We start from the raw sequence: 24550 nt of genomic DNA on the forward strand, positions 1-24550 counted from the left end.
TCAGAGGGAGCGGAGCGGTCGGTCGGTCGAGTCGGTCGGTCGGTCGAGTCGGTTCGATATCACCGAGCCGGCAGCGTTGTTGTTCACTGTCTCTATTTTTTGGCACTTGGAGAGAGAGGATGAAGAGAGGAAAAGGAGGGAGGATGAAGAGCTGGCGTTGAGTCGAGACGAGACTCGTAACGGTTTGGTCCTGCCTTGGTGCCTAGCAGGGGCAGTGGCAGTGCAATGGCAATGGCAATGGCAATGGCAATGGGAGGGAGTGCCATGGGTGGGAGCTTGCCGGGATGCTCGTTCAGCAGTCGGCCGAGGCGGGGGAGGGGTTGCGGGGCAGCAAAAATGACGTCGGGCGAGCCTGCCTGCTCCTCGTGCTTGTCAATGCCAACATTCACCCTCGTCGGTGCATCAACTTCTTGACGGCGCCAGCATTCGTTTCTCTGCCTCCCAACCAACGGCGAGCCGACGGGCAGGTGGGCAGAGAAGGGAGAGAAGAGGCATGCTGCGTCCATTTCCTCGCTCAACGGGTTGCAGCACGTGCACGAAGCAGCTGGTGCCATGAACCTCCCCTCCGAACCGAACGGCTGTCCTCCTCCCTCCACCGGCGCACCGGACAGCGCAGCGGGCAGGCCCGAGACGACGACGTCATTGTCAGCACAAGGTCTCGGTGACCCATTGCACTCGTCATCACCCCCAGGCATCAAGGGTTGCTCGCGGGTGCCTTGACGAACGACGAGCTTGGCTTCATCATGCACGTTTTTAGGTACGAGCATGCGTGCATGTGCTTGTGTACTTGCAGGCAGGTCGTACCATGTAAGTACATGTACTTGCTTATCACAATGTGTGGGAGGCTTGCACGAACATGATGCCCTTGTCTGATACATGCTCTACAAGTAATTCAAGTGGGTAATAATATGATGGTAACATCACGTAGTCGTACGTCTTAGGTGTCCGTATTTGGGCGTACTGAGATACGGAGCGCCGTGCAAGTACTCCGTACCTACCATCGCAGTTGTAAGTACGGAGTACCTAAGTACATTAGGTAGACCGTGTACTGTAGGTGTACATGTATTGCTTGGATACAGCTACCATCTACTTACCACCACCTCTCCGTGCACTTGATTTTATACCTGATCATCTCTCAATTACGTACGCGCATAGTTGTACTGTACTGTAAAATGACGAGCGGCCGTGCAAGTGCTCATCGGTTTGAGCCTCGTGTAGTAAACAGCTGGTTCCAGACCAGCACGGATACGGGATTCCGGTACAGGATTTTCGAGTGGTGTTGCTTGCACACCTCTTGCGGAGCTGTCCAGCGAAGCCTTTTTTCTTTGCCCCCTTACCCTCAGGCGAGCTTGGTGCGCACCAATTCTGCGGGCGAGGGAGGAGGACCTGGACCGTTGCACAAAGCAAGCGAGCCGACTGGACAGGGGTTGGTTCGTAGTTTGGCGTAGCAATCCAAGCTTGCGAAGAAGACGTAATTAACTACAGTAATAATAATACTCCGTAGATGCGAGGTCGAACTGTACTTACTTGCTACAGGGAGAGAGTGAGTGTTGTATGCGTACAGTAAGTACATGTGTCATGAGTACCTAGTATTCAGCCATACGGAAGTGTTGCATGATGCACATACTGCCGTACTTGTACTGTACTTTGTGGCGGTAGCTGCATCCCCTACTACTGTGCTAGGCAGGCACCTGTACGGCAAGTACCTAGTAGAGTTACTTACCTAGTACGGAGTAGTAACTTAGTACTTAGCAGTGCGCCGTACCAGTGCAGCGAGAGTTCCCTGCAGTTCATTTCGTCAGAGAAATGGAAATTTTTCGGCAGCCTTGCACATGCCGCGGCTTGAGACACCCATTTCCCATGTCTCACCCAGGCCCGCCTCGATGGTCCATCTTGGCGTGAGAAGGCGGGAATGAGGATGGGCAAAGGGTACTAGCGGAGCCTCGTGCGCCATGGTCATTCGCGAAAACAAACAAACAATCCTCATGTCCGTCTGAACGGCACCGTTGCATCAGCGCCAAAGCAGTCAGAGATGTAGGTGTACTTGTACCTAGGGCTGCTGCAGCATAGTACATGTACCGAGTACGTGCTGCACAGAGCCGTACAGTGCTGTGCAGTGTTGTACAGTACAGTACCGTACACCTATGCCTAGGTACTAGTACCTAGTAGTATTACAGTACCTAGTGCCTAGTACGGAGTATGAATGGGGTATCAATACTTGCACGCATTGCCCAAAATTGGTGCGGCGCAGGTCCTCAAACTCCATACATGTTGGTTTACTTGCAAAATAATGCAAATGCCGGAGGGGGACAGGGGAAAGGGGACAGCTGGCAGTCATACACTCCAAGTATGTGTACGAATACGAAAGGCTGTGTCCCCCAGGGAAGCAAGACAGCGCACAAGGATGCATGCAGTGTGCGCGCGTGTTGTCTGCGACAGGGTCGTGGGATGCCCGACTTTTAGTATACAACACCATCGCCTGTACTGTAGGTGTACCAAGTACATGAATATGGACTAATAGCGGCGAAAGCTACTAACAGCAGTTGCATCTGCAATGTACAACTACGACTGACCAGGTGTACTTAGATACCTAGTATTAGTATACATGTACGTCGAATCTGCAGGTGCTTCATACGAATACACCAATGGTTGATGCGAACGAATCGATGGTCGAGACGAGCCACTTATGCATGCGCAGCGATAAAGGACTTGCTGCTCGTACGACAAGATTCGCACAAGTTATGAGGACCATGCAGTTTCGGGCCAAGACGGCAAGGCCTGCTCTACCGCCTTGGCATGTCCTTCGGCTCATGTAACCCCATGCTCCCACTGGTACCTGTAGGAGCACTGTTGCAGCACACTTGCACATACATGCACATGTACATGTACACAGAGTGTCCTTACGGAATACTCCATTCTCCGTGCTCCATTCTCCGTACTTGTACAAGTAATAGCATGCTTGTGCAAGATAGTGCAAGTATATTTTGTACATGTAAGTGTACTGTACTGTGCAAGTACAGTAGTTCTAAGTACTGTACTTGGTACGCTATCATTAGTGATATCGGCGCTCACGCACAAGTGCATACTGCCCTTGTCCTCGCCCGCCCATGACCTGCACAACGTAGTAGCATAAATACATACAAGGAATCACACGTGCATAGGGCAAAATACTCCGTGCGTGTGCTCCGTACTGTAATTACGGAGGAGAGTCCTTCGTAATCCCAGTTGTGTTGCATGAGTTGAAACAGAACATACGTACTAGTAAGTGCGGAGTACTCCGTACATCATCCAGAGTATCTGCAGGGACAAAGAGCATGTACTTACAGTACCTACGGAGTACTGTACGCCCACTTGCTCCGCACTAGTACCATGCTCTCCGTAAGTACTTACAGTACTCCGTAATACTCCGTAATTATAATCTTCACCCTTCATTCATCGGCTCCGTCGCCGCCGTACCCCTGTCTTCCTCCCGTCTCCTGTCTGGGGTTCGCGTTTGTGCACCACACCTAGTACAGTAAGTGTACAACTACCAACATGTACTTACAACTACAGGTGCTGCAAGTATAGCTGCAAGGATAGTTGCATGCGCAAGAACGGTGGGTACTTGTACCTGGACTTGTACCTGGACTTGTACCTGGACTTGTACCTGAACTAGCATGTACCCGCTCGTGCAGTGCGCCGCGGCACTGTCATCGGCCATGATGTTGTGCTGCTACGCTCGCCCTGGTACGCACCGGCTTGCTCCTCCCGTGTTCCCTTTCTTTGTTGATACGTGACGCCGACGCCCTTCATTGCACGCCTACGCCCCTTTCGTCTCTCTGCTTCGTCGTCGCCCGGGCCGCGCTCGCTCTCCTCCTCCTTCTTTCATCCGCTCGTACAGACAGATCACGCTCGAGTATTCTCCCCAAAGCGACGAGCCCTTCCATCCCTTCGCAATCCTTCCTTGATAGACTGTTCGCAACAATATCCCACTCGCCACCATGAAGTTTTTCGTCCCCCTCACTCTCCTCGTCGCCGCCGGCGTCTCGGCCGACGGAACAGCGTCCTGCGACGCCGACTTCATCGTCACCCAGTGCCTCTCCACCGAGCTGCCCAAGGTAACGGGCCTTCCCTTTGTCCCTCGGCCCATCCTGAACAAGGCGTGCTGACTCGAACTGCGACATCAAGGCCCAGGCTTGCAAGACGACCGACTACGACTGCCTCTGCGCCGCCTACCAGTCCATCGCCACGTAGGTCCTGTTCTGTTGTGTTCTTCTGTCCTGTTCTGTTGTGTTCTTCTGTCCTGTTCTGTTGTGTTCTTCTGTCCTGTTCTGTTCTGTCCCACCCTCCCTCCGCATCGTCACCCACTCGCACACTCTCGCCCGCCCCTCCCCCCTTCACCTCATCGCTCTTCGTTTCTCTCCCCCGGCACAAGATTGGGATGCGCATGGGAGGTGGAAAGGAAAGGCAAGAATGCTACTCCGATGCTGACGCGACCCTTCCAGCTGCTACAACAACTGCCCCAACGACCCTCGCGTCTCTACGGCCCAGGGCCAGGTGACTCAGTTCTGCATGAACGCCTCCGTCTTCGGTGACAGGGCCGTTGCCGCCAAGACGGCCGCCGCCGCCGCTGCTGCGAAATCCGACACCTCGTCCCCCGACACCACCGACAGCGAGGAAGCACCCGCCCAGACGTCCAGCAGCCGACGACCCGCCGCCTCCAAGTCCGCCGCCACCGGCACCACCTCGGCTCCCGCCGCCGTCAACACCAACGCCGCCGCTCTGGCCCGCTCCGGAAGCGCCGGCGGCGCCCTCGTCGTTGCCGGTGTCGTTGCCGCCCTCCTGTAGGACGATCAACGGTTCGAGCAGCCGTGCTGGTGCCTGTCACGTGGCCGAGGAACCTGTCGCCTCCTGCTTTCTTGGGGACGCCCTTGCCAGCGCAGCCAGCAGTTTCGTGTCTTCATCTTGTCAGATTCGTGTCTTACGTAGCCTTTAATCACTATTCAATATCACACTTTGCCTGGACCCCATGTGCGTCGAAAAATGTACCTGTGCCGCCCATGCCGGGAAGCGCCGATGCCGTTTGATTCCCGTCAAGGCCCACGACCCAGTCGCAAACGGCTTCGGGTCGGAATCGGCTTGGGACCCCCATCTCCCTCACCAGTACATGTAGCACGAGAGAAGCAGCGCCGTGGCTCCGCTCCCTTGGCGCCATGGCCAGGCGGCTTCATCGTGCGTGTGGTCTTATCCTGTTCTGCACCAGGCGGGCTATTGCTAGTGGTATGGTAGGTAGTTCGTTGTATTGTGCCAAAGCCTACCGGCATCCTATTTGTCTACAGCGCCGATGCGCCCTCGTCCGTCGACGACACCAGCTTCCGACATGGGAGGCGCAAAACATATACTAGCCCAAACCGTGCCGCGTCCCGATGCACCGAAACATCTCGAGGAATCAAAGCGAGTCGGGCCAACGCCAACCCGCAGCGTCGATCCTGTTTCGCTCCGACGCTGAAACACACGAAACATCTGCCAAAGAAAACGTGCCGTCCTGTCACCAGGCCAGACACGTCTTGATCCGTCATCAGCAGGGGCCCACCAACAAACTCACTTCCGTGGCCGAGCGCCAACGAGTTGGCAGCTCACTTCTCTCAAAATCGAAAACCCTGGGGCAACATTGTGCCCTCAAAGGGATGTACGGGTGCGGGAGGGGGGGGGGGAGGTCGGCAACCCAAAAAGCATGCGACGTGCACCCATTCAAAGCGTCATCGGCTGGTCGAGCCGGCTGATGGTTGTCCGGGCACAAGTGCGCGCGGAACAGAAAAAAAGAAAAAAAGTAAAACAGCCGAGGAGAGGTGATGCGTCGCCGTCGGCCGAGTCGTGTGACGAAGAATCAGACCCGACCTCGTTTCCGTTGCTTCGTCGTGCTCCTCACCGAGCTCATAAAGGTGACGTGCTTCGCGTCGTCCTTTCGGAGTTTCACGGCGCCCGCCACGCCCTTCGATGCGCGCCGAAGGGCTCGAGGCTCGTGCTCGTCATCGAGCGTGATTTCCGCCACGTCCGACAGGTTCGCCTCTTCCAGGTGGTCGCTCGTCCCGGACACGGAGGAGCCTTCGTCCGAGTCGTCGTACTCGCCATCGTCACTAACAAGGGAGGGCGCGTTGTTGCTGATCAACGTGTTGGGGCTGAGGTTGGCATCCTCCATGTCCGCGTCGTCATCCGACGACGTCACGCTCGAGACGTCCTTGGACGTCGCACCAGGCGTCGGCAAGACGAGAGGCATCCCGGCGAGGCGGCTCTTGCTGCCCGGCAGGGGTGGCGCCGGAGACTTGCCGCTTCTCGCCGGCACACGCATCACGACCGGCGTCCGGCTTGGGGGTGCGTTTCCGACCCCGTAGCCGTACGGTGTCGTCTCGCCCTCATCCGACTCCTCCTCCGGCGTGATGTCCTCGAGCGACATCTTGGTCTTGGCGTCGGCGACGAGATCGCGCAGGCTTCCCCCAAAGTTCCGTCTCTCCATCAGGTGGCACAGGTGAGGCGTTTCCGACACGGCGGCACCCTTGTCGACGCCCGTGCTCTTGACTCCGCCGCCTCCCGGGCAATGGCGGGAGGAGGGGATGCTGTCGACGCCGGGTAGCTTCCCGGCGCGATACAGCTTGAGCGACTCCTCGAGCCTCGCGCGTATCGACGTGCACGCTTGCTGCTCCGTCATGTCCTGGCGGGCAAACGGGTGCACGAGATGGGAGCCGGCCGTGGCGGCCGCCGGCATCTTGTCCTCGGCGCCCGAGGGGCCGGCGTCGGCCGCCTCGATGGGGTGGCCGCTGTGGACGGCGGCTTCTTCGTGGCTCTTGAAGTCGCGCTTGTGCGCTATTCGGCAGTGGTTGATGAAACCCTGTGTGCTCGAGAAGTTCTCGCGCTTGCAGTCGAGGCAGACCAGCTTGACCGTCTGACCGTCGGATCGCTTGAGGATGCAAGGACCAGCCTTGTCCTTTGCTTGAGGGTACCCGCTCGACAACGATTGCAGCTTCTGGCCGCCGATGCCCCGGACGGGCCGGCCCTTGCCGAACATGGCCGGCTCCGACAGGCTGTTCCTCGTCGTCCTGCCCTCCGGCAAGGAGAGGCGCGCGCGCGCGTGGTCGGCGCCGAACTGCCACTCGGGTTGTATTCCATCGAATGAGGGATCTGGAATGAGCCACTTCGCGTAATGACGGGCGTACGGACCATCGACCACGCCGAAAGGCGGTGCCCATCGGGGAACCGGCTCGCCCGACCGACTCGCGAGCGCCGGGCCCCGGCCGTTGCTGACGTTGACCATCTGATCAGGGGTAGGGCAATCCTGGGGGTACGGGATCAGGTGGCACCGTCGCAGCTGCTCCAGGGCGATCTGGGACTTGGCCAACTCCTGGTTTATCAGCCTCAGCTCCTCGTGCTTGAGCAGAATCTCGAGGCCAAACTGATGATCGATGACATCGCGGGCCTGTTCGAGAGCGGTGGCGGGAACGGCCCATGTCGCGTCGGGACGACGGTGGTGATGCGGGCCGTGCTTTGCGCGCTTCGCCGACGGGCCCGCATCGCGCCGGCCATCTTCGTCATCCAAGCTGTCCCATACTCTTTTCGAACCCGACGTGGCCGAGGCAGGCTGCGCCGAGCCGCGAATCAAGCCGTTTATTCGCGACGGCGCGGCGATGGTGCCTTCCGCCGAGGCGGCTTCTTGCTCGCTTCCCCTGAAGTCCGACTTGAAGAATCCAAACATGGGGACGCCCTCTGAAGGGGGGTAAGGACGGGATGTTGTTGCGCTGCGACGGGAGCACAAGGTCGCGACCTCCAGCAATCTTCGGCGTGCGAGGTCGTGCTGGATGGATGACTGGGTGCGGCGATGGGTGGATCGGATCGCGACCAGATGTGCTGACGTAATCGATTCCCCTAGAGTTTGGTGACGGTTCGGTCGCACGATGGGGGGGTGGGTCCGGCCTTGGCTTGGCAAGGGGGCTTGTTGGTTGGGGGAGTGCGATGATGTGGCCCTCGGGCACGTCGCCTCACGGGCCAGCTGGCTCGTTGTCTGCACAGCGACACTCGCACGGAGCCCAGTTGGCCAGCAGACAGACAGGCAGCCAGGCGAGAGGATGGATGAAAAGGAAGGCTTCTTGCAGCGGCAGAGAGCAAGAGGAGACCGAGTGCTAGCAAAAGCCTCGAGCCGTTTCTCTGACGAGACAAGCGAGCGATGGGGAGCGAGAGAGAGAGAAGGAGACCGAGCGGGAGAGGGAGGGAGAGGGAGAGAGAAAAACGGGTGAGCGAGAACAGAGGCGAGATTGTCGCGTTGGGGGAGCAAGGAAGGTGCAAAGGATGAGGCGAACGGGGGGGATGAGGAGGGTTGGGTTGGGCGCTGGAGGAGTGCTTTGTTTTGCGGCGGCGAGGCGAGGAGAGTCCGAGAGCCTGAGCAACTGCGAGCCTATCCTTATCCAGTGCTGGTTCGGTTCGAACGTCGACCAGCCAGGGAGCGTAGCGCTGGGTAGCGCAGCGGAGGACAACCGTCCAGAGGCGAATGGTCCAGCCGTGCGTCGGTCAATCCAGCGAGACTCGCGCGATGGCGGCGAATGGCGGCGAATGACGAGATGCTGAATGGGGGGGGGGGTGGCCGCCTGGAGGGGAGGCAGCGAGTTGGTGCGCAGCCCGGGTTAGGCGGCACCAAAGAGTGGTGCGGCCAGCACCAATAATCGGCTGGCCAGTGGTCATTTATTTTTGGCTCGCCTCGAGTGGAAGGATAGGTTCGATTCGTTTTACGAAAGTAGGTTTGTAGTTTGAGCAGCAAGGGGGGGTGTGGAAACGTTGACCATTGCCAACGAATGAGGGAACGCGTTCGAGAACAGGGCCTGTACTTGCGTTGCAAGCACTGTACAGTACTTGTACGGAAGTACATTCTGTAGTGTACTGTACTTAAGTGCAAGGGCTCCTAGCACAAGTAAGTACTCGAAGTCGGAGTACGGAGTACTGTAAGTACAGTCCAGCTGCATGTAATAATGAAATACACTTTATTAGTACTTACACTCCGTCCCTAAAGCTACTAGTAAACAGTACTAGGTACGGAGAGAGTACTTATACTGGTAAGCTTACATGTACAGTAGTACTTGCATGTGCACGTAAGGGCACATACCGGCTCTTGGTACTGGAACGACACGGCAATCAACTGATAACGGGTGTGCTGCGCCCCCTTGTGTTTCGCGATTTGCGTATCACGGCAGAATGCGTTTCGGCAATGTTGCTAATGCAGCCATAGTCAGATTCACTTGAGTCGGACGTGGTACGATTAGCCATCTCTCGGGCAATGGTACCGTACCTACGAACTCGGCCAACTGTTGCCGCGTGCTCGCCAACAATATTGACGGGCAGTACGGAGTACCGAGCCAGGTACCAAGTGCGGAGTACCTGTGCGGTATACATGGACGTACGCGTACAGATACGCACAGCAGTACCGTACTTGGGTGTAAGTAAGTACTGTACATGTACTTACACGTGTATGTACATGTGCCTGCATACATGTACATACTTACATTTGTTGTGCTGTACAGCAATACTTCAGTACGGAGTACGGAGTTCATGTAGGTCAATTAAGTATAACATGCACAATGTAATACTCCACAGAAGTGCGTGTACTGTACTTACTTGTAAGTACGAAGTACAGTACGGAGTACGGAGTACGCAGTACTTACTTGGCATGTTGCACATGCTCGGACTCCATCAGCACCCTGCCAAGCTCTACTGTGCAAATCAGTTATGAAGCAAGTACGTATTTCTACTAGGTACCTAGTAGTTACGGAGGAAGGGTGGAGTACTCCGTACGGAGTACTTGTACACTATAAATGCGGACGGAGCACATGTCCAGCACGCATGTAGACGCTCAATACTTAGGCACTGTACTTAAGTACAGTACTGTACTTACTTACATGTATTACTCACTGGCGTTCCTGGTGCCTAGTACTCCGTACTCCGTAAGGTACCTACTAGGTAGTATTATACAGGCACCTACTCCGTACTGAGTAAGTGCCTAGTACGTAGGTACCTATGTTAGTACCTATATTAGTACACCCGCAGCAGCCTAGTACCTAGAACCTTCAACCATAATGAATGTGTAGGTGCATAGTACGGAGTACATGTACTGTAAGTAAGTACCGCAGCTACAGTACAGTTTGTGTTGGTGTACACGTACATGTACAGTCCAGCATCTACAGTATCTCGTCTTAAAATGGTCAAAGGCAGCAAAGGGAGGAGCCAGCAGCAACATTGGCCGCATTTGAATTTGGATGTCGGTACTACGGAGTACTCCGTACACAAATACAAGTGCATGTGCTACCTTCAAACCGGAAGGCACTGCCACTGATGTACTGTAATACTTCCTGCTGCTCAGAACTAGGTGTACTCCGTACGCGGAGCTCCAACCACGACGACGGTGGTGCATGAAAGTGCTCACACTTATCCCCGACCAAAATCTATACTCGTTTCGTCTCAAATTGATCCCCAAGTGTCGCATCGTGTCTGAATTCGTCATGGCATGCGACAACATTGACTTGGACCATGGGCGCCATTGCGATTGGTAGCTATGTCAACCGCAGGCTTGTCGCGGCAGTCTGAGGACATGCACCCAATGAAGTGGCGATAAAGGCATTGTGTGTGCTCCATGGACTGTTGAATCAAGTTGTGCCCTGGTGCCTGGGGTTCTGAACGCATGTACATGTCCGTTCGGAGCAATGTATCTCAGCATGAAGTACGGAGTACTGGGTGTGTCTTCACGCTCCAACCTAGGTTGCGCGCGTGATGGTGAGACCCATCTCCCGACAACCATAGATTGGAGTTCAGAATGGCACACAACACCGATAACAAGCCACAAAATCAGGGCGAACCGCGGAAACCCGACGGCGGCCTCGTTTACTGCAGGTAGTTGGCCGTCTTATCGACTTCAAAGAGCCCGATCCCACGCAGGTGTAGGGTAGCATCGTCGCTCCCGTCATCCTGCAACTGTGCCGAAGCGAGCAGGTCGATTCTCGGAGACGTCCAGAGCTTGAGATCAGGATACGAAAGGGCAAACAAAAAAAAACACCAGACGCCCCGTTAGTAAAGCAGCTAACGTGACTTACCCTTTCTGCATTCATCGCACTTCCAATCGCATATTTACTCGGTACGTTCATGTTCCCTCCAGCACGGGGGTACTTACACTTACTTCATTCAATGTACAGCAAGCATTATTGTGGTCGGTAAGTACTGTACTTGTTTTGCAGTTCCGTGTGGGGCAGCCGAAGTGGAGCAATCTCCCGTCCACAAGGCATACAGTACTTGGTGGGTTGACTTCCGAGACGACCGAATCTTCAAGGCCGAAACGCAAACGCAACTGCCATCGCAACCACAAGCACACATCAACAATGTCCGCGGCCACCGTGACCAGCAAGGGCGCAAGGAAGCGTAAGCTGCCAACCGAAACACCGCAGACGCCGTCGAGCCCCGCGAACGCGCACCCGCAAGGACAGCAGCGAAAACTACCAAAGCTGATTGGGCCGCACGAGTCCATCACGGCCGAGCTCCAACTCAAGCATGATGTCCTCGTCGCCTCCGTCATCTCGTCGACCAAGATACGAAAACGAATCACGCAGATTGCGGCCCACCTCGGGGAATCGGCTGGCAAGCCGCGCGTCGTGTTGCTGCACGCGCGGACGGCCGAAGTCTGCAAGATGATCACCATCGTAGAACACTGCAAGAGAGCGCTGAAAGAAAAAGGCAAAGCTTGGTACCAATACAATCAACTTTTCGACGTACCAGACGAACCCAGGAAGAAGAGGGACGTGGTAGAGGAAACGGTTCTCGACAAAGAGGACGAACCCTCCGATGACGACGACTTCGAAGCGATGCAGAGCCGATTCGAGAACGCGTTGCTGCCGCCTGCTTCGGATCGGACCGTCAAGTCGATGAGGATCTTTCTATCCCCGCAGCTGGTCCCGGAGTTGCGGTCGAAAGATGACGTGACGGAGCAAACAAGCGAGACATAAAGTCAATGCCGAGCAGCGATTGCGAGCCGGAAGAATGCCGGCGAGGACCGCGCACCGCTCGCAAGATGGGGAGGTGCTGATGCGTACGCACCTTTTCTTGCCCGACGGAGAGCGAGGAAACCATGATACCCAAATGATTCATGCATTTACACCCCGAGTAGATATGTATATATGTATGTCAGGAGAATATTCCAAAGCACGTCGCGCACGTCAACGCGCGCGCTCCCATTCGCCACGTGACGCCTCGCGCATCACCACTCCGCCCCATGACATAAATTGTAGCGCTCGCTGGAACATTCCCACTGCCCTCCTCTTGCACAAGCACTTTCCGTTCCCAAAGCCGCCGTCAGAGCAACGACGTCTAGCCGTGCTTCTGCTTCTTGGACGAGTCCATGATGCGGAGGACAAAGTTGACAATGACGGCCAGCAGGAGGATGATGGCCAAGAAGGTCGGGCCGAACCGGTCGTCGAAGCCGGCCTGCCCCCTCATTCGTATAGATTTTGCCCGCCAGTGATAGGTCACGAGCGCGTATATCATGGTCAACATGGCGACGCCGGTGAAGAGGAAGGCGGAGATGAAGGCGACCCGGTCGCCGAAATTGAGCATCCCGATGGCGAGGGCGCCGAGGATGACTGTGAAGTTGAGCCATGATAGGAAGGTTCGCTCGTTGGCGAAGAAGACCTTGGGCTCGACGCGAGTCGGCAGGGCGATGCGCTTGCCTGCAGGACCCGTTAGCCCGGTGTTGATTGGGTGGAATCGAGGAGGCACGGATGCTGGATGGACATTGTTTCACATACCCGGTGCGGTCTGCAGAAGCGGCTGGGACGACATCGCGATGGTGCCTCGTCGCACAGTCGTGTCCCTGACTCTTGTTTGGTTCCGGCGGGGAGGAGGGGAGGGGAGGGGGGCGCGGCTGCTGTCGACTGATCAAGCTGCTCGTGGGGGTCCAATTGACCAGTAGCGGCCGTGGACGCTCGACTTGCTGGCAGCTGGGGGCCAAACTGTGGCACACAGGTTGGCGTTGCACGGAAGCCCGATGGACTGGCAGCCAACTCCAAGGACAGGGACAAAAAATACCAATATGAAATCGCCGAGGGAGGAGGTTGCAGCAACGAGAAAAAGGGCTCGTCGACGGTTTGGCAGCCGTTTTCCCCACTCCAGAGGTAAGTACTGTAAGTACTTACTCAGTAAGTAAGTCCTTGCTTGTAAGTACGGAGTACAGGCAAGCCAGGTCAACCCAGTGCCGATTTGGAGAGGAGATTGGACTGGAGCGTCTGCACGTGGGTGTGCTTGTACCTAGATACTCCACGCTCCGTATTGCTCCGTAGTACTGTGCACCTAAGTACTGTAAGTACCTGAACTATACTTAAGTACCTAATTACGGATAATACTTACAGTAGTTGTACTTGCGCGATACTTGTACGGAGCACTCCGCATGAGTACTTACTGAACTGTACTTGTTAGTATTGTGTTGTTGGTATCAAGTCACGTGCGGTTGCCCCGCGAGCGGACGGTGGGGCGTCGCCGAAAGGGGAAAGCAATCAGGAGGGTGCCACAGGTACGGAGTATTACTAGCGGAACGTTGACGCGATCCAGACAAGACAATCAAACAACGTGACGTGTTGCCAGACGGACAACCTTTTCCTCATTCTACCCGTTACACCGTACGCTACGCTTCGTGAACGGTACAGCCACCCTCGCACGCGTTTCAGCCTCCTGTACATGTACCGCAGCTAACGTACCCTTCGCTTCGGCGGATTCAGATTGTTCCTCGAGACGAATCGCACCAGACCGTTTGTTTTCCCCAAGGTCCACCGTCGGCAAATACGCATCGTATTTACCATCGCGAGACTCATCCGTCACAATGGCCGCTCCTGTAGGTCTCCCGACGACGAGAGATGGCAACGCACGACGCTGATCGCAGAGCAGCCTGTCCCCCTCAACCGACTCAAGCAAATCGCCAGCGATGTACGTCCGTCCCCGCGGCCCGTTTGCTTCCCGCCATGAAGCGAGATGATGGTGCATCTCACGCTGACATGCGCAGGTCTGCGCTAGCGCCATCGGGAATGCCGAGTTCTACGACCACGCAAAGACGGAGCAATGGAACTCCACCATCATCGTAAGGCTTCCACATGGCCGATGAACCCCTGACGGCGTCCGTCAAGACTCACGATGCGTTGCAGAACTCGATGCTGAAAGCCGTCATCTCCGAGTCCACGCCCCAGGGCGCCTCCTCGCCCGGCTTCAAGTTCGCCTGCAACAGCACCATCGTCCAGCACCTGGTCCCCACCTCATCGCTGAACAAGGCCCGCGGCGGCACAGAGAGCAAGGCGGCGGAAGCAAAGGTCTCGACGAGCTCAGATGCGACGGCGACGGATGGCAAGCCTCACGTCGGCCGACGAGGAATGCACAGCGCGACGGGTGCGTACTGGGACGAGAAGAAGGACGGCATGTGGACCTTCAAATACGACGGCGGTGAGGGCAAGGGCATGGACGTCGTCGTCATGCTCATCTGGATTGCCATTTGAGGGGCGGCCGGCTGCCATGATGGCGTGCGTACCCCAAAGGCGCCTTCGTCTGGCCGAGGGCCTTGCCGATGTACAGTAAGGCGTTCAGGGAGCTAGGAGGTGGATTCGAAGTCTCTTCCGCCGGTCGCGACTGGTTTCTAGCAAGGTTGGATGGATGCACATAGTGCCAACTGAAATCGAGCTTTGGGCCGCTGCTGAACGGAGAGCCTTTGATGACGACTTGTTTGAAACGATGGATGAGCCTGCTCCTGATTCTTCGTCTCGGCGGCGTGTGAATGTTGAATGTTGAGCTAGTCGCATTTGGACTGGAAATACAAATAAACAAACAAACCGGGGAGGTGGGCTTCGAGGGGAGAAGAGCGGTCAACGCCAGCCCGATTGCATACGAAACGATGTCGAAGCCAGCTTTCATGTATGGCCGCCCCGCGACGGCCAAGTCGTGCCGGCCAGGTTGACCGGGTTTTCAACGGAATACATGCCCACGGAGAACGGCCACGTTATCCCAGGCACCATCAAAATTCGCACATGTTGCCCCTCTTGTTATCTGGTGGACAAATACATCAGATATCGCATAGCCATGCACACCTGCATCGTTGATTCCATTACGGACAGAATTGTCCTCTCAGTCCCGCTGCAACTCGTACTACGAATGACGGTGATTGAGTGGCTCCTCGCACCTGTGTCTTTGGTAGCCCTCTGCTGAGACATTTCACCTCGGGCGCTCGCCACGGCGCTAGCCAGTCCGGATCAAGTGGTACGAGGCAGTCAGAATGGACCGAGGATCGAATGGACGAGGAAAGATAGTGAGCGCAGTGGAATGGAGGTGGCATGAAGTAAAGTGCCATGCATGCAGGCGAGCATGCATACAACTAGTACGTACGCACATATGCATGTATTCATGTAGACGTATTCATGTCGCTGCATGCAGGTGCATGTAAATGCACGTACGTGCATGCATGTACACCTACTTATATATTTATAGGTGTGCAGTATGCATGTATGGCGATCCGCCGAGTGTGCTGGAAAGGAAGGTGCTACCAGCTCATGGATCTAAATGTCCTGACACGACTATCAGTGCACTATCAGTGCAGTAGCTATGCATGTACTCGTAGACGGACAGCACTTACGTGTTCACATGAAACTTGTCTTGTCCATTGTCTTGACCCTTCCTCTGGTCCGAACGAAGCCTTTGGTTCACCACGACTACTGCAGAGCACGCGATAAAGCGCTGCAGCGTCTGAAGGGGGCAAAGAACGGCACCCCTTTTCATCGGGTCGACCGAAGGCCTGCTGTCCGCCATCCAGCATGCATCACGGCACCTTTGCAGTTGCATATCCGAGGACCCAAGCTATCATCTGTTGGATGATGTATGATGTGAACCCGCTGCGATGGACCAACTGGACGGCCAACGATGCCGTTCCATCACGAACACAAGTACCTCTGTCGTCTTTCAGTTCAACTCGTTTGGCGGCTCTGCTCGGATGCTGACGCCACCTTGAGCGAATCGATTCAGTGGCCAAGTTTGGGCACACGCTTGCCATACAGGTCCTGAGGTTGGTCTTGTATATCATTACAAGGAACGGAACGAGCGGAGCGAACGGGCGATGGCGGAAAGTTATACCCAGTCTGCACCCGATAGCGGAAAATCGCCCCAAACCAGAGGCCGCAGCACTGGTGGATTGCTTGGTGATTCACGCTTGTCCCGGATCGAGGTGCAGAGCGAGGTGGTGTCTACAGTTGTCGTCTTCGTTCATCGCCCAGAATACGAGCCGCGACGGTTAAACCGACGTCATCACATGGACATCGCTGGCGCCAATGCGCCCGATGGCGCCGTCATCATGTTGATTGATTGCTTGGTTTTGGGCACGGCAACACGGAAAGAGGATGGTTGCGGGGAAAGACTTGCTGACGATCGCCCGGTGCCCTCGGACACCACTCGGAATCCGGCATAGGACGTCGCTTTTCGCAGCATCGCAGCCGGTGACAGTTCAGGACCACGAAGTCTGCGTTGGAGGACAATTCATACGAATACGCCACGGCGTTATCGGGACAAAACATATGAGACAATCGTTCTTCGCCTGCAATCGCCTGCGCCGTCTGTATCCGAAGTACGTTTGTTTGGGCTAGTGACTGCCGACAACTCCGCTTCTCCTCCTCGTCGCAGGCTGTATTTGTAACTAACTAGTGGCAGTATCACCATCGGACGTCCCGCTGGCCCCACTGGCACACACCGCGCACCGCGTTATTGATGACAATGGGAGAATGGGAGTACCGTCCGACAAGCTTTCCGTTGCCGTCCACCCTTCTCGCCACCGAGACCATGGAGTACTCGCAAAGGCGATGATTTGCGCTCTCGGCCGCTTTGCTGGTCTGCGAGAAGCAAATCACTACCTCGGCTGGATCGATCTCCCGAAAATTTCGAACGGTCATATGCAAGACAGATGACCGTGGACGCCACCCAAAAGCGCGATGGACGGCGGAGGGTGGTCCCTCACGCGCTAGCCTCCCTCCGCACCTCCACGAGCATGCGGTGTGCAGCACACACGTCTAGCCTAGGTGTAATATAGGTACACCGGGGAATCCACAAAATCCATCTTCGGCCGGGCCAAGTCTCCTCGACGTTGGATGGCACCTGGCCAAGTCAGGGGAAGTTTCCCGTTTTTTCCCTCCCATGATGGGTCCAGGCTCCATCACAACAATGGGTGGCGGGTCCCGAAAGTTGAAACGGCCCTCCTTTACCTCTTACCTCTCGCCTCTGACCTCACCACGATCTCGTCCAATATATTCCATCACGGCCCAGCGCCATCTGGTCCTGCAGTTCCTTCTGTCACCGTCATTACTATTGGGCATGAGAACGAAAAAAGCAAGTTGCTGGTGAAGAAGCCAGTGTTGCGCCACTTACAACCACCTAACTGCCTACACCGTCTTCCAACCACCAGGCGAGACAGCGCAGTTCGGCGGAAGTGTCTTTGTCGCTTTTCAACCCGCGCACGAGCTCGAAGCGAGGTCGTAGCTGCCGTATCAAGTCAAACTTGAACCCCCCCCCCACCCCCCTTTCCGCGAATATCGTCCGAGTCGAAGCCGTCTCACGTTGGTCAACCGAAATAATGGTCCAGGTGCTGGCAGACCCAGCACTCTCGCAGCATGGCCCGGCTGCCGAGGAGAAGCAGGAAGCGGGCATGTCGAGGGAGGAACACACGTTGCGGATGAGAGAGTTGAGCTTGAAGCGGAGCATGATGAGGACCCCGAGACGAGGATGGAGCATGACGGACCATCAATATCACGCCGACACCGCGACGGCGCCTCATCACCCACTGGGAACGGGGCCTCAGGTCGACCGTCAGGCCACCATCCCGGAGGGCGCCGTCCTCCTTGTCCCCCCCGTCGTTGCCGCGCTGCCGGTGGAAAAGGACGCGCAAATGCGGCTGAGGCCGAAGGTTCCACCACCGCGTCGTTCGCACTCCGTAACGGACAAGGAGCCCGAGCCCGTCACGGCGGGCCAGCCCCGGCCGTCGCACCGCATGACACTTCTCGATCTTCCTCCGGAGCTCCACTACTCCCTCTTCGACTTCCTCGACCCCATCGACGGCGTCTGCTTGGGGCTTGCTCACTCGAGGCTGTACGCCATCCACCGACGCAAGTACGGCCGCGTTCCGCTGCATAGCCGATACTCGGGCCCCAACGACATGGAGTGGGCGTGGCGAGGGGCCGGTCCCCTTATCCGCCCCTCCGAGCAGTCCGGTAGCGACATCAACGGCTTAAGTCAGCTCCGCGTCAAGGGCCAGGTGTACTGTCGAAAGTGCGGCATCGCTCGCTGCGAGCTGCACCGCCACCTGAAGGACTGGATGGGCGCCGGTTACGAGTACTGCGAGATTAAGAAAATTTACGGAATGCTGGCGGGCGACGGCGTCAAATCGTACTGCTTCATGAGCTCTCCCAGGAACCCGAGTCGATGCGGCCGTCACGGGGCGATGAAGGTTTGCTGAAAGGCATCCTCGACATGCAGCGTGGGACTAGGACCAGTTGGCTCACGTCTGCATCGGATCACAGACATGATTTCGTGGCAGGGAGGGATATGTTGACGGCGTTGGAAGCGTGTTGAGAGCATAGCATGAACCGGGCATCGAAGAAGCGACTGCAAGAGACTAGAGTGAGCGTTCAGTTTAGCGTGACATAGATGGAGAAGCATAGCATGTTGGATACAGACAAAAGGCCAGAACCAGAGAGACGTGTGAATGTTGTAAAATGAGAAGATGCCTATGGAGCAGACACCATGGAATCGAAAAGAAGCACGTTGGGCATTCGGGGACTTGTAGAATTGAGGGCAATTGAATGCTGGATGAACGCTTGATCTGTGAGGTTGACCACCGCTCGGCTAGGGGGACGAGAGTGAGAGGGACGAGAAAGTAATTACGGATTAGAGTCGGACCACAGACCGAGGAGCAGTGCGTGGCTAGATAGCGAAACTGAAGACCTAGCAACGAACCAATTACGTGAACAGCACATTGGATGAGCAAGTCCCCCCGGGAAAGAGCCTCGGCCCGTCCCGCCAAGCTCACCAAAGTCGCCACGTCTGTTCTCGGGCGAGATATCGGCGGCTAAGAAGGTGTGTGAACTTGTTCCGATGCGAAGTTTTTACCCATGATGGCATGGCGATGAATAACTTTTGCGCCATTGCTGTGGACGCCCCCCTCTCGCCGCAACCATGGTGCGTGTGACGGTCCATATCCGGCCGCCACGCTGCCTTCTCCGACCAAAGGAGGACATGATGGGGTCGTTGAGGGCTGAATGTGATGGTGGGAGCAACCAGTTCTCAGAGCGCAGGCCTGGGGCTGATTGGTCCCCCATGCCGGGCGGTGATGTCTCATGAGCCTGTACCTGACCCTGGCCGTCCGAGTTGTGCTGTCGGGACAACCCCTCGGTCCCAACATGGATGAAAGTGAGCCTATGGTTCCGGAAGTCCTGCTCTTCAGCTGTCCTAGCGCTTATTTTCAGACCCCAGAACTAGAACGTTGATTCGGGGCGATGCCATGCCTTGAGCTGCTTGCGATCCACTCGTCGCCTCATGAGGCGTCGAGTCCTCAACCATATCACGCCGTACATGGATCCAGCGACGGCAGGGAAACATGGAAGATGGGCATGGTTCATCAAGCCGTAGCTAGCAAATCGTCTCTTGCATGACGCGTAGCTGCCGTTCCGTCAGGGGCGGTGCTTGGCGTACGCATGAGCACGAGGACCGATGCCGCGTATAGTTGGATGACGGTGCTCTGACGGCGAGATACCCTCTCGCTCGCTCGCTCGCTCGCTCACCAGCTCACCATTTCCACACAGACGCGAGCCCGCTTCACAGTGCCAAGCAGTGCAAAGAAGTCCCCGTTTCGCTCCTGACTGGCAGGAGTTCGCTGCGTCATCTTGTAACGACCCGGTTCCACCAAGACCAGATAGACGTCGTCGACCAGAGCAGCCACCGATCCGTCGTCACCATGCGCACGCTCCTCGCGCTTCTCGGCCTCGCGCTATCGGCCCACTCGATATGCTACTATCCCAATGGTGCCGTGTCCAGACAGGACACACCCTGCCGCAACGACCTTGACCAGTCGGCGTGCTGCGGCCAGGGCTTCGCCTGTCTCAGCAACGGCATGTGCAAGACGACGGGTCGTGAGCAGGACACGCCACCCGACACGAATTACCTTCGCGGAAGCTGCACCGACAGGTCCTGGCGGAGTGGCAACTGCCCATCATTCTGCCTTCAGGAGAACATGGACAACATCGGGGCCGCCTCGGGAGTGCAGGCCTGCCCGGGCGACTATTCCGAGACTCGCTTCTTCTGCATCAACAAACAGGCCGACGGCTGCAGAATCGCTGGAAAGGTCTTGGTTTTTCCATGTAAGTCCTTGTCTCCTTATCGACCGGGAACGAACGTCGACATTCGCGGCGAATATGAGACTGACAACGAGCGTTGCCAAGCACCCACTGTTGTCACCACTATAGGATATCAAGCCAATATCCCCTCGTCCGGATCCTCCACGACGGCGACATCCACACCTCCTAGCACGCAAAGTGTCCCGCCCATGGATCCTGACGGCAGAATGGGCAACAACAACAACAACGACAACAACAATAACAAAAGCAGCAGCAGCAGCGGAAGCAGCGGAAGCAGCAGCGCAACGCAGGTAGGTGTCGGCATTGGCGTCGGCGTAGGGGTTGGCATCCCCGTCTTGGCCGGCGCTGGCGCCGCACTCATCGTCATGAACCGGCGGAGGAGGAAGGCGGCTGCGGCCTCACAGTTTGTCGGACCAACTGAGCAGTTCAAGAACCAAGAACCTCGAGAGATGGCCCACTCTGCGGAGACGCAGGTAATGATGCCCCGGCACGAACTGTCCACGTAGCGACGGCACCTGTTTCTGCATCCGCTGCGGCGCCTTCAGACAGCGCAGCGGTGGGCGCAAAGATACGATCAACGAACGAACGGACGATCGAATGTATGTAATCGGATTTTGTCGTTGAGGGCCATGGCGTGACTTGAACTGGAAGGTGTCTGACCGACAACGGTCCGAGAAAGCCGATGGCTTTGTTGGCTTTGCCAGTTCGGACATGTACGAGTACACTCTGGGTCCGAATATAGCTTCAGCACATATATCCACCTTGCCTGCATGCATGGCTCGAGGGTCGACATCGGCTCGACGCCAACGCACGCACTGCCCGGCGGGTTCCACGGCCATACGTGTCAAGAATTCCAGCCGGCTTGCGAAAAGATCGATCCCCAACTCCGTGCTATGCTGCCCCGTGCCAATCATCGCGTGCGCCTTCGGCCATTCAGCCGACCAGGAACGTCGCGCTCGCGCCATCAAACGGCGTGATGCGGCCCGTGATCGACTTGTAATCCCCGTAGTACCGAAGCCTATATTCGCCTGGAGGCGACCAGGGCTCGATCTTCCAAGCAATGACGGCCTCGCTCGTGCCCAGGATGTGGCTCGTTCGCCTCCAGTGAAAGGTCAGATCCCAGTCGGAATCGTCTCGCACCCGTTTCCACTCGCCTCGGGGCGACTGCCGATGCTCCACGGCGGCGTACGTTTCCTCGAGCCGCAGGTTGTTGCGGGGGTTGGCTCCGACGAAAGTGGCCTTGACCGTGTCGGACCGGTGGAAGGCGCTCGTGCGGACGTCGGAGAGGACGTCGCCAAACTGCCGTGCGTACGACGGCCTGTCGTAGAGAACGCCGGGGATGAAGCTGAAGGATCGATTGCTGTTGTCTGGAGGCACGACGACCGACTCGGACACGGCGCGCGCCGGTGCATCGAGGCTCCGGAGGTACCGGACCGACTCGAGCGTTCGATTCATGTAGGCTGCCAGCGTGTGCTTTCCGTACAGCGTCGACGACCCTTCGTAGCGTTGGACGCTGGCGACGAAGCAGTTAGATTGAGCAAGCGAGAGCGGGAGCGAGATCGGCACGGCGACTTACCCATACTCCTCCTCGGTCGTGATGTAATGCGTGTAGCTGTTGCTCGGCCCGCCGAGGACGACGACGGGCTCGTCGCCTCGCAACTCGCTGGCCAACACCTTCGCGCTCTCCTTGGCTACGGCCTCCTTCCAACGGCGACCGGCCATGGTCGTGACCTCGCCGGAGCTGACGATGATGACGAGCTGGCCGACGCGGAAGGTCTGAATGTCGACGAGGTTCGGCGTCCACTCGTACGGCGTGCTCACCTCACCGACGTCGAGCAGAATCGACTTGGGCGCTTGGCAGAGGACCTGGTCTCGGCCCGGCGGCTTGAGCAGCCAGGTGACGAACTTCCAAAAGGCCGACGAGTTCGACTTGGTCGACAGGTGCTGGACGATGTCGTACGAGCCAGGCTCGTCCCAGGTGCCAGCGCCGAAGGAGTAGCCCAGGGCGGCCGGGCAGGTCCGCACCGCCGACCCGTTGGGCAGGGAAAAGTGAAAGGTGGACATGTCATGGAATTCGTGAAAGGCCTTGACGCCGTCGCCTCGGACGTTGGCGGGCTTCCGCTTGAGCGACTCGTACACGTCCAGGGCGCCTTGGTACTGGCGCCTGCCGATTTCGAGGCACGACGAGGCGCCGTAGTCGTCCCCGGCGGACCCGGGACCTCGGGCGCGGCAGAGGTTGCACCGGCCGTTGCCGCAGGTGCTGTCCTCGAACTTGCACATCTCGCCGGATCCGTCCTCGCACCAGGCGCCGAGGGTGTTGGGACTCACATCGCCCATGTTGGCCTGGGAGAAGCCGGCGACGAAGCCGTCGGACTCCATGTGGCCCCCTCGGACCTTCTTCTCGAACATGTCAGCCGCGACGCCCTTGTTGTCGCCGGTGATGAGCGTGTTGTTGGCTTGCATCGACGTGCCGTGTGTGGGAAACCAGGTGAGGACGCCGATGTTCTTCCCGTCCGAGGCCCGCTGGAAATTGAGCAGGGTCAAGTCCGTCTCGACGGATCCGTCGTTTTCGGCGCTCACGTTGTACCTCGCCCGCTCCTCGGCCGGGTTCGCGAGATAGGAGAACATGCTGCGGTTGATGCCCGCGCCGAGGATCTGCGTGCTGCCGACGCTCAACGTGCCCGGTTCGAGGCTCTCGTGCGCCCGTCGGATGGAGAGAATACAGCCTTCGACGATGGCGCGGTAGCTCTGGCGGTCGAAGCCCTTGCTGGGAATCTGGGGCAGGAGGTAGTTGAGCCAGGCGCCCGGGCCCGAGTGCGAGTGGGTGGCGGTGACGGCGAGGTTGTTGTGGCCGTACATGGAGTACCTAGGCCCCAGAGCCTGCAGGCCTCGGATGATGCCGTAGCGGACGGCGGTGTCGCCCGACTGAATGTCGAGGACGAGATAGACGAAGCGGTCGGCGGGGTCGGCGAGGTCGCCGACGATGAAGGCGCGCGAATAGAGCCGCTGGCGCAAGCCGCTTCCGATCTGGCCGAAGTCGGCGTAGCCCATCATGTTCAACTCGACGACGGGTCCCGTGATGTCGGCCTTGCCGACGCCGAGCAGGTACCGGTCCTTGACCGGTTCGCCGGCCGGTAGGGTCTCGGCCGCCCAGACGTTGCTCGAGCCATGGCTGGACGACCAGTGATGGCGGCTGCTGTGCAGCGATGGATCGGACGAGAGCAGAGGTTCGCCGGTCCAGTCCGGGGCGCGGAAGTAAGCGAGAAGGAAGGCGCAGGCGAGGACGATGACGACCATGCAGTGACGGCGCCAGCTCCTGCGCTCCGGTCGGCGAAATGGCTCGCGGATGCTTGGGGGCACTCCGGGCGGGGGCCGCCAATCAGTGGCCTTGGATTTTTCGTGCGCCGGCAACATCACGGCTCTGGGAGGAGGAGGAGGAGGAGGAGAGGGGGGGGGATGGTGAGGATGACAAGAGCTTCTGGGGATTCGATGCGGAGGTTCGGTGGAGGCGCGACATCTGAGGCCGAGGGTCGCGCTTCGAGATATTTGTGGCTCACAAAAGGTGAAGTGTGGGAGGGGTGTCGGGACGCGAGAGCTGAGTTTGGCTGGGCGTCGGTGCGCCGAGTGAGTATGATACGAGCATGTAACACGAACACGTCGTAGCTCGCAACTCAAGCTGCTGGCCCGTCCGGCTGTGCCGAGCGACGCTATCGTTCCGGGGTACCTTTCTGCGACGGAGGGGGATGTATGCTATACGATGGCTGCTATTGGTGGCTCCAACTCTCGCAAACGGCGTTGGGAAAGTTGGAATTCGAGGCCCCAGGAGTCGTACTGTTTGCGGTAGGCTGCCCGCCGGAATACCTCTGCACTCTTTCTGATGGAGCCGAGAGCAAGGGGTCTTCATTCATTACCTTGATGCGATGATGTAATTTAGCAGGGGCCGAGACTCTCACGAGTCCCACCTTGTGGTCTCGTTCCATGCCCCGTACGGAGTACAGCGCCTGTACTTGTTGCGCGGCCCGTGAGTGGGGAGGGCGATTGATTGATGCTTCCCGGCGAACTGGAGAGGAGTGTGGAGGCTCGTCTTGGCTGCACATTCAATGCCTCGCTCGATTGACCTGACCGCACAGCAA

The 24550-nt window shown here is 57.5% G+C and overlaps 8 protein-coding genes across 8 annotated transcripts; 5 read left to right on the forward strand and 3 right to left on the reverse strand.

Annotated features, from left to right (window-relative positions):
* Nucleotides 1-3980: 3980 nt before the first annotated feature.
* Nucleotides 3981-4827, forward strand: DCS_01517 (uncharacterized protein; the record flags this gene model as incomplete). The annotated part of the gene is made up of 3 exons (XM_040798849.1): nt 3981-4097; nt 4168-4229; nt 4485-4827. 3 exons carry the CDS (start codon nt 3981-3983, stop codon nt 4825-4827), a joined length of 522 nt encoding a protein of 173 aa, XP_040659732.1.
* Nucleotides 4828-5866: 1039 nt separating this feature from the next.
* Nucleotides 5867-7726, reverse strand: DCS_01518 (uncharacterized protein; the record flags this gene model as incomplete). The annotated part of the gene is made up of 1 exon (XM_040798850.1): nt 5867-7726. The coding sequence occupies one exon, from the start codon at nt 7724-7726 to the stop codon at nt 5867-5869; it is 1860 nt and encodes a 619-aa protein (XP_040659733.1).
* Nucleotides 7727-11384: 3658 nt separating this feature from the next.
* DCS_01519 (uncharacterized protein) lies at nt 11385-12005 on the forward strand (the record flags this gene model as incomplete). The annotated part of the gene is made up of 1 exon (XM_040798851.1): nt 11385-12005. The coding sequence occupies one exon, from the start codon at nt 11385-11387 to the stop codon at nt 12003-12005; it is 621 nt and encodes a 206-aa protein (XP_040659734.1).
* Nucleotides 12006-12366: 361 nt separating this feature from the next.
* Nucleotides 12367-12837, reverse strand: DCS_01520 (vacuolar transporter chaperone 1; the record flags this gene model as incomplete). Its single annotated transcript, XM_040798852.1, has 2 exons — nt 12367-12725; nt 12804-12837. 2 exons carry the CDS (start codon nt 12835-12837, stop codon nt 12367-12369), a joined length of 393 nt encoding a protein of 130 aa, XP_040659735.1.
* Nucleotides 12838-13870: 1033 nt separating this feature from the next.
* Nucleotides 13871-14534, forward strand: DCS_01521 (dynein light chain; the record flags this gene model as incomplete). Its single annotated transcript, XM_040798853.1, has 4 exons — nt 13871-13882; nt 13936-13974; nt 14051-14125; nt 14190-14534. 4 exons carry the CDS (start codon nt 13871-13873, stop codon nt 14532-14534), a joined length of 471 nt encoding a protein of 156 aa, XP_040659736.1.
* Nucleotides 14535-17641: 3107 nt separating this feature from the next.
* Nucleotides 17642-18520, forward strand: DCS_01522 (F-box domain-containing protein; the record flags this gene model as incomplete). The annotated part of the gene is made up of 1 exon (XM_040798854.1): nt 17642-18520. The coding sequence occupies one exon, from the start codon at nt 17642-17644 to the stop codon at nt 18518-18520; it is 879 nt and encodes a 292-aa protein (XP_040659737.1).
* Nucleotides 18521-20017: 1497 nt separating this feature from the next.
* On the forward strand, nt 20018-20923 carry DCS_01523 (uncharacterized protein; the record flags this gene model as incomplete). Its single annotated transcript, XM_040798855.1, has 1 exon — nt 20018-20923. The coding sequence occupies one exon, from the start codon at nt 20018-20020 to the stop codon at nt 20921-20923; it is 906 nt and encodes a 301-aa protein (XP_040659738.1).
* A 427-nt stretch (nt 20924-21350) lies between these two features.
* DCS_01524 (neutral/alkaline nonlysosomal ceramidase) lies at nt 21351-23831 on the reverse strand (the record flags this gene model as incomplete). Its single annotated transcript, XM_040798856.1, has 2 exons — nt 21351-21930; nt 21994-23831. The coding sequence occupies 2 exons, from the start codon at nt 23829-23831 to the stop codon at nt 21351-21353; spliced, it is 2418 nt and encodes an 805-aa protein (XP_040659739.1).
* Nucleotides 23832-24550: the final 719 nt, after the last annotated feature.

The sequence above is a fragment of the Drechmeria coniospora genome, chromosome 01, assembly GCF_001625195.1.
Source record: "Drechmeria coniospora strain ARSEF 6962 chromosome 01, whole genome shotgun sequence".
Classification (NCBI taxonomy): Eukaryota; Fungi; Ascomycota; class Sordariomycetes; order Hypocreales; family Ophiocordycipitaceae; genus Drechmeria; species Drechmeria coniospora.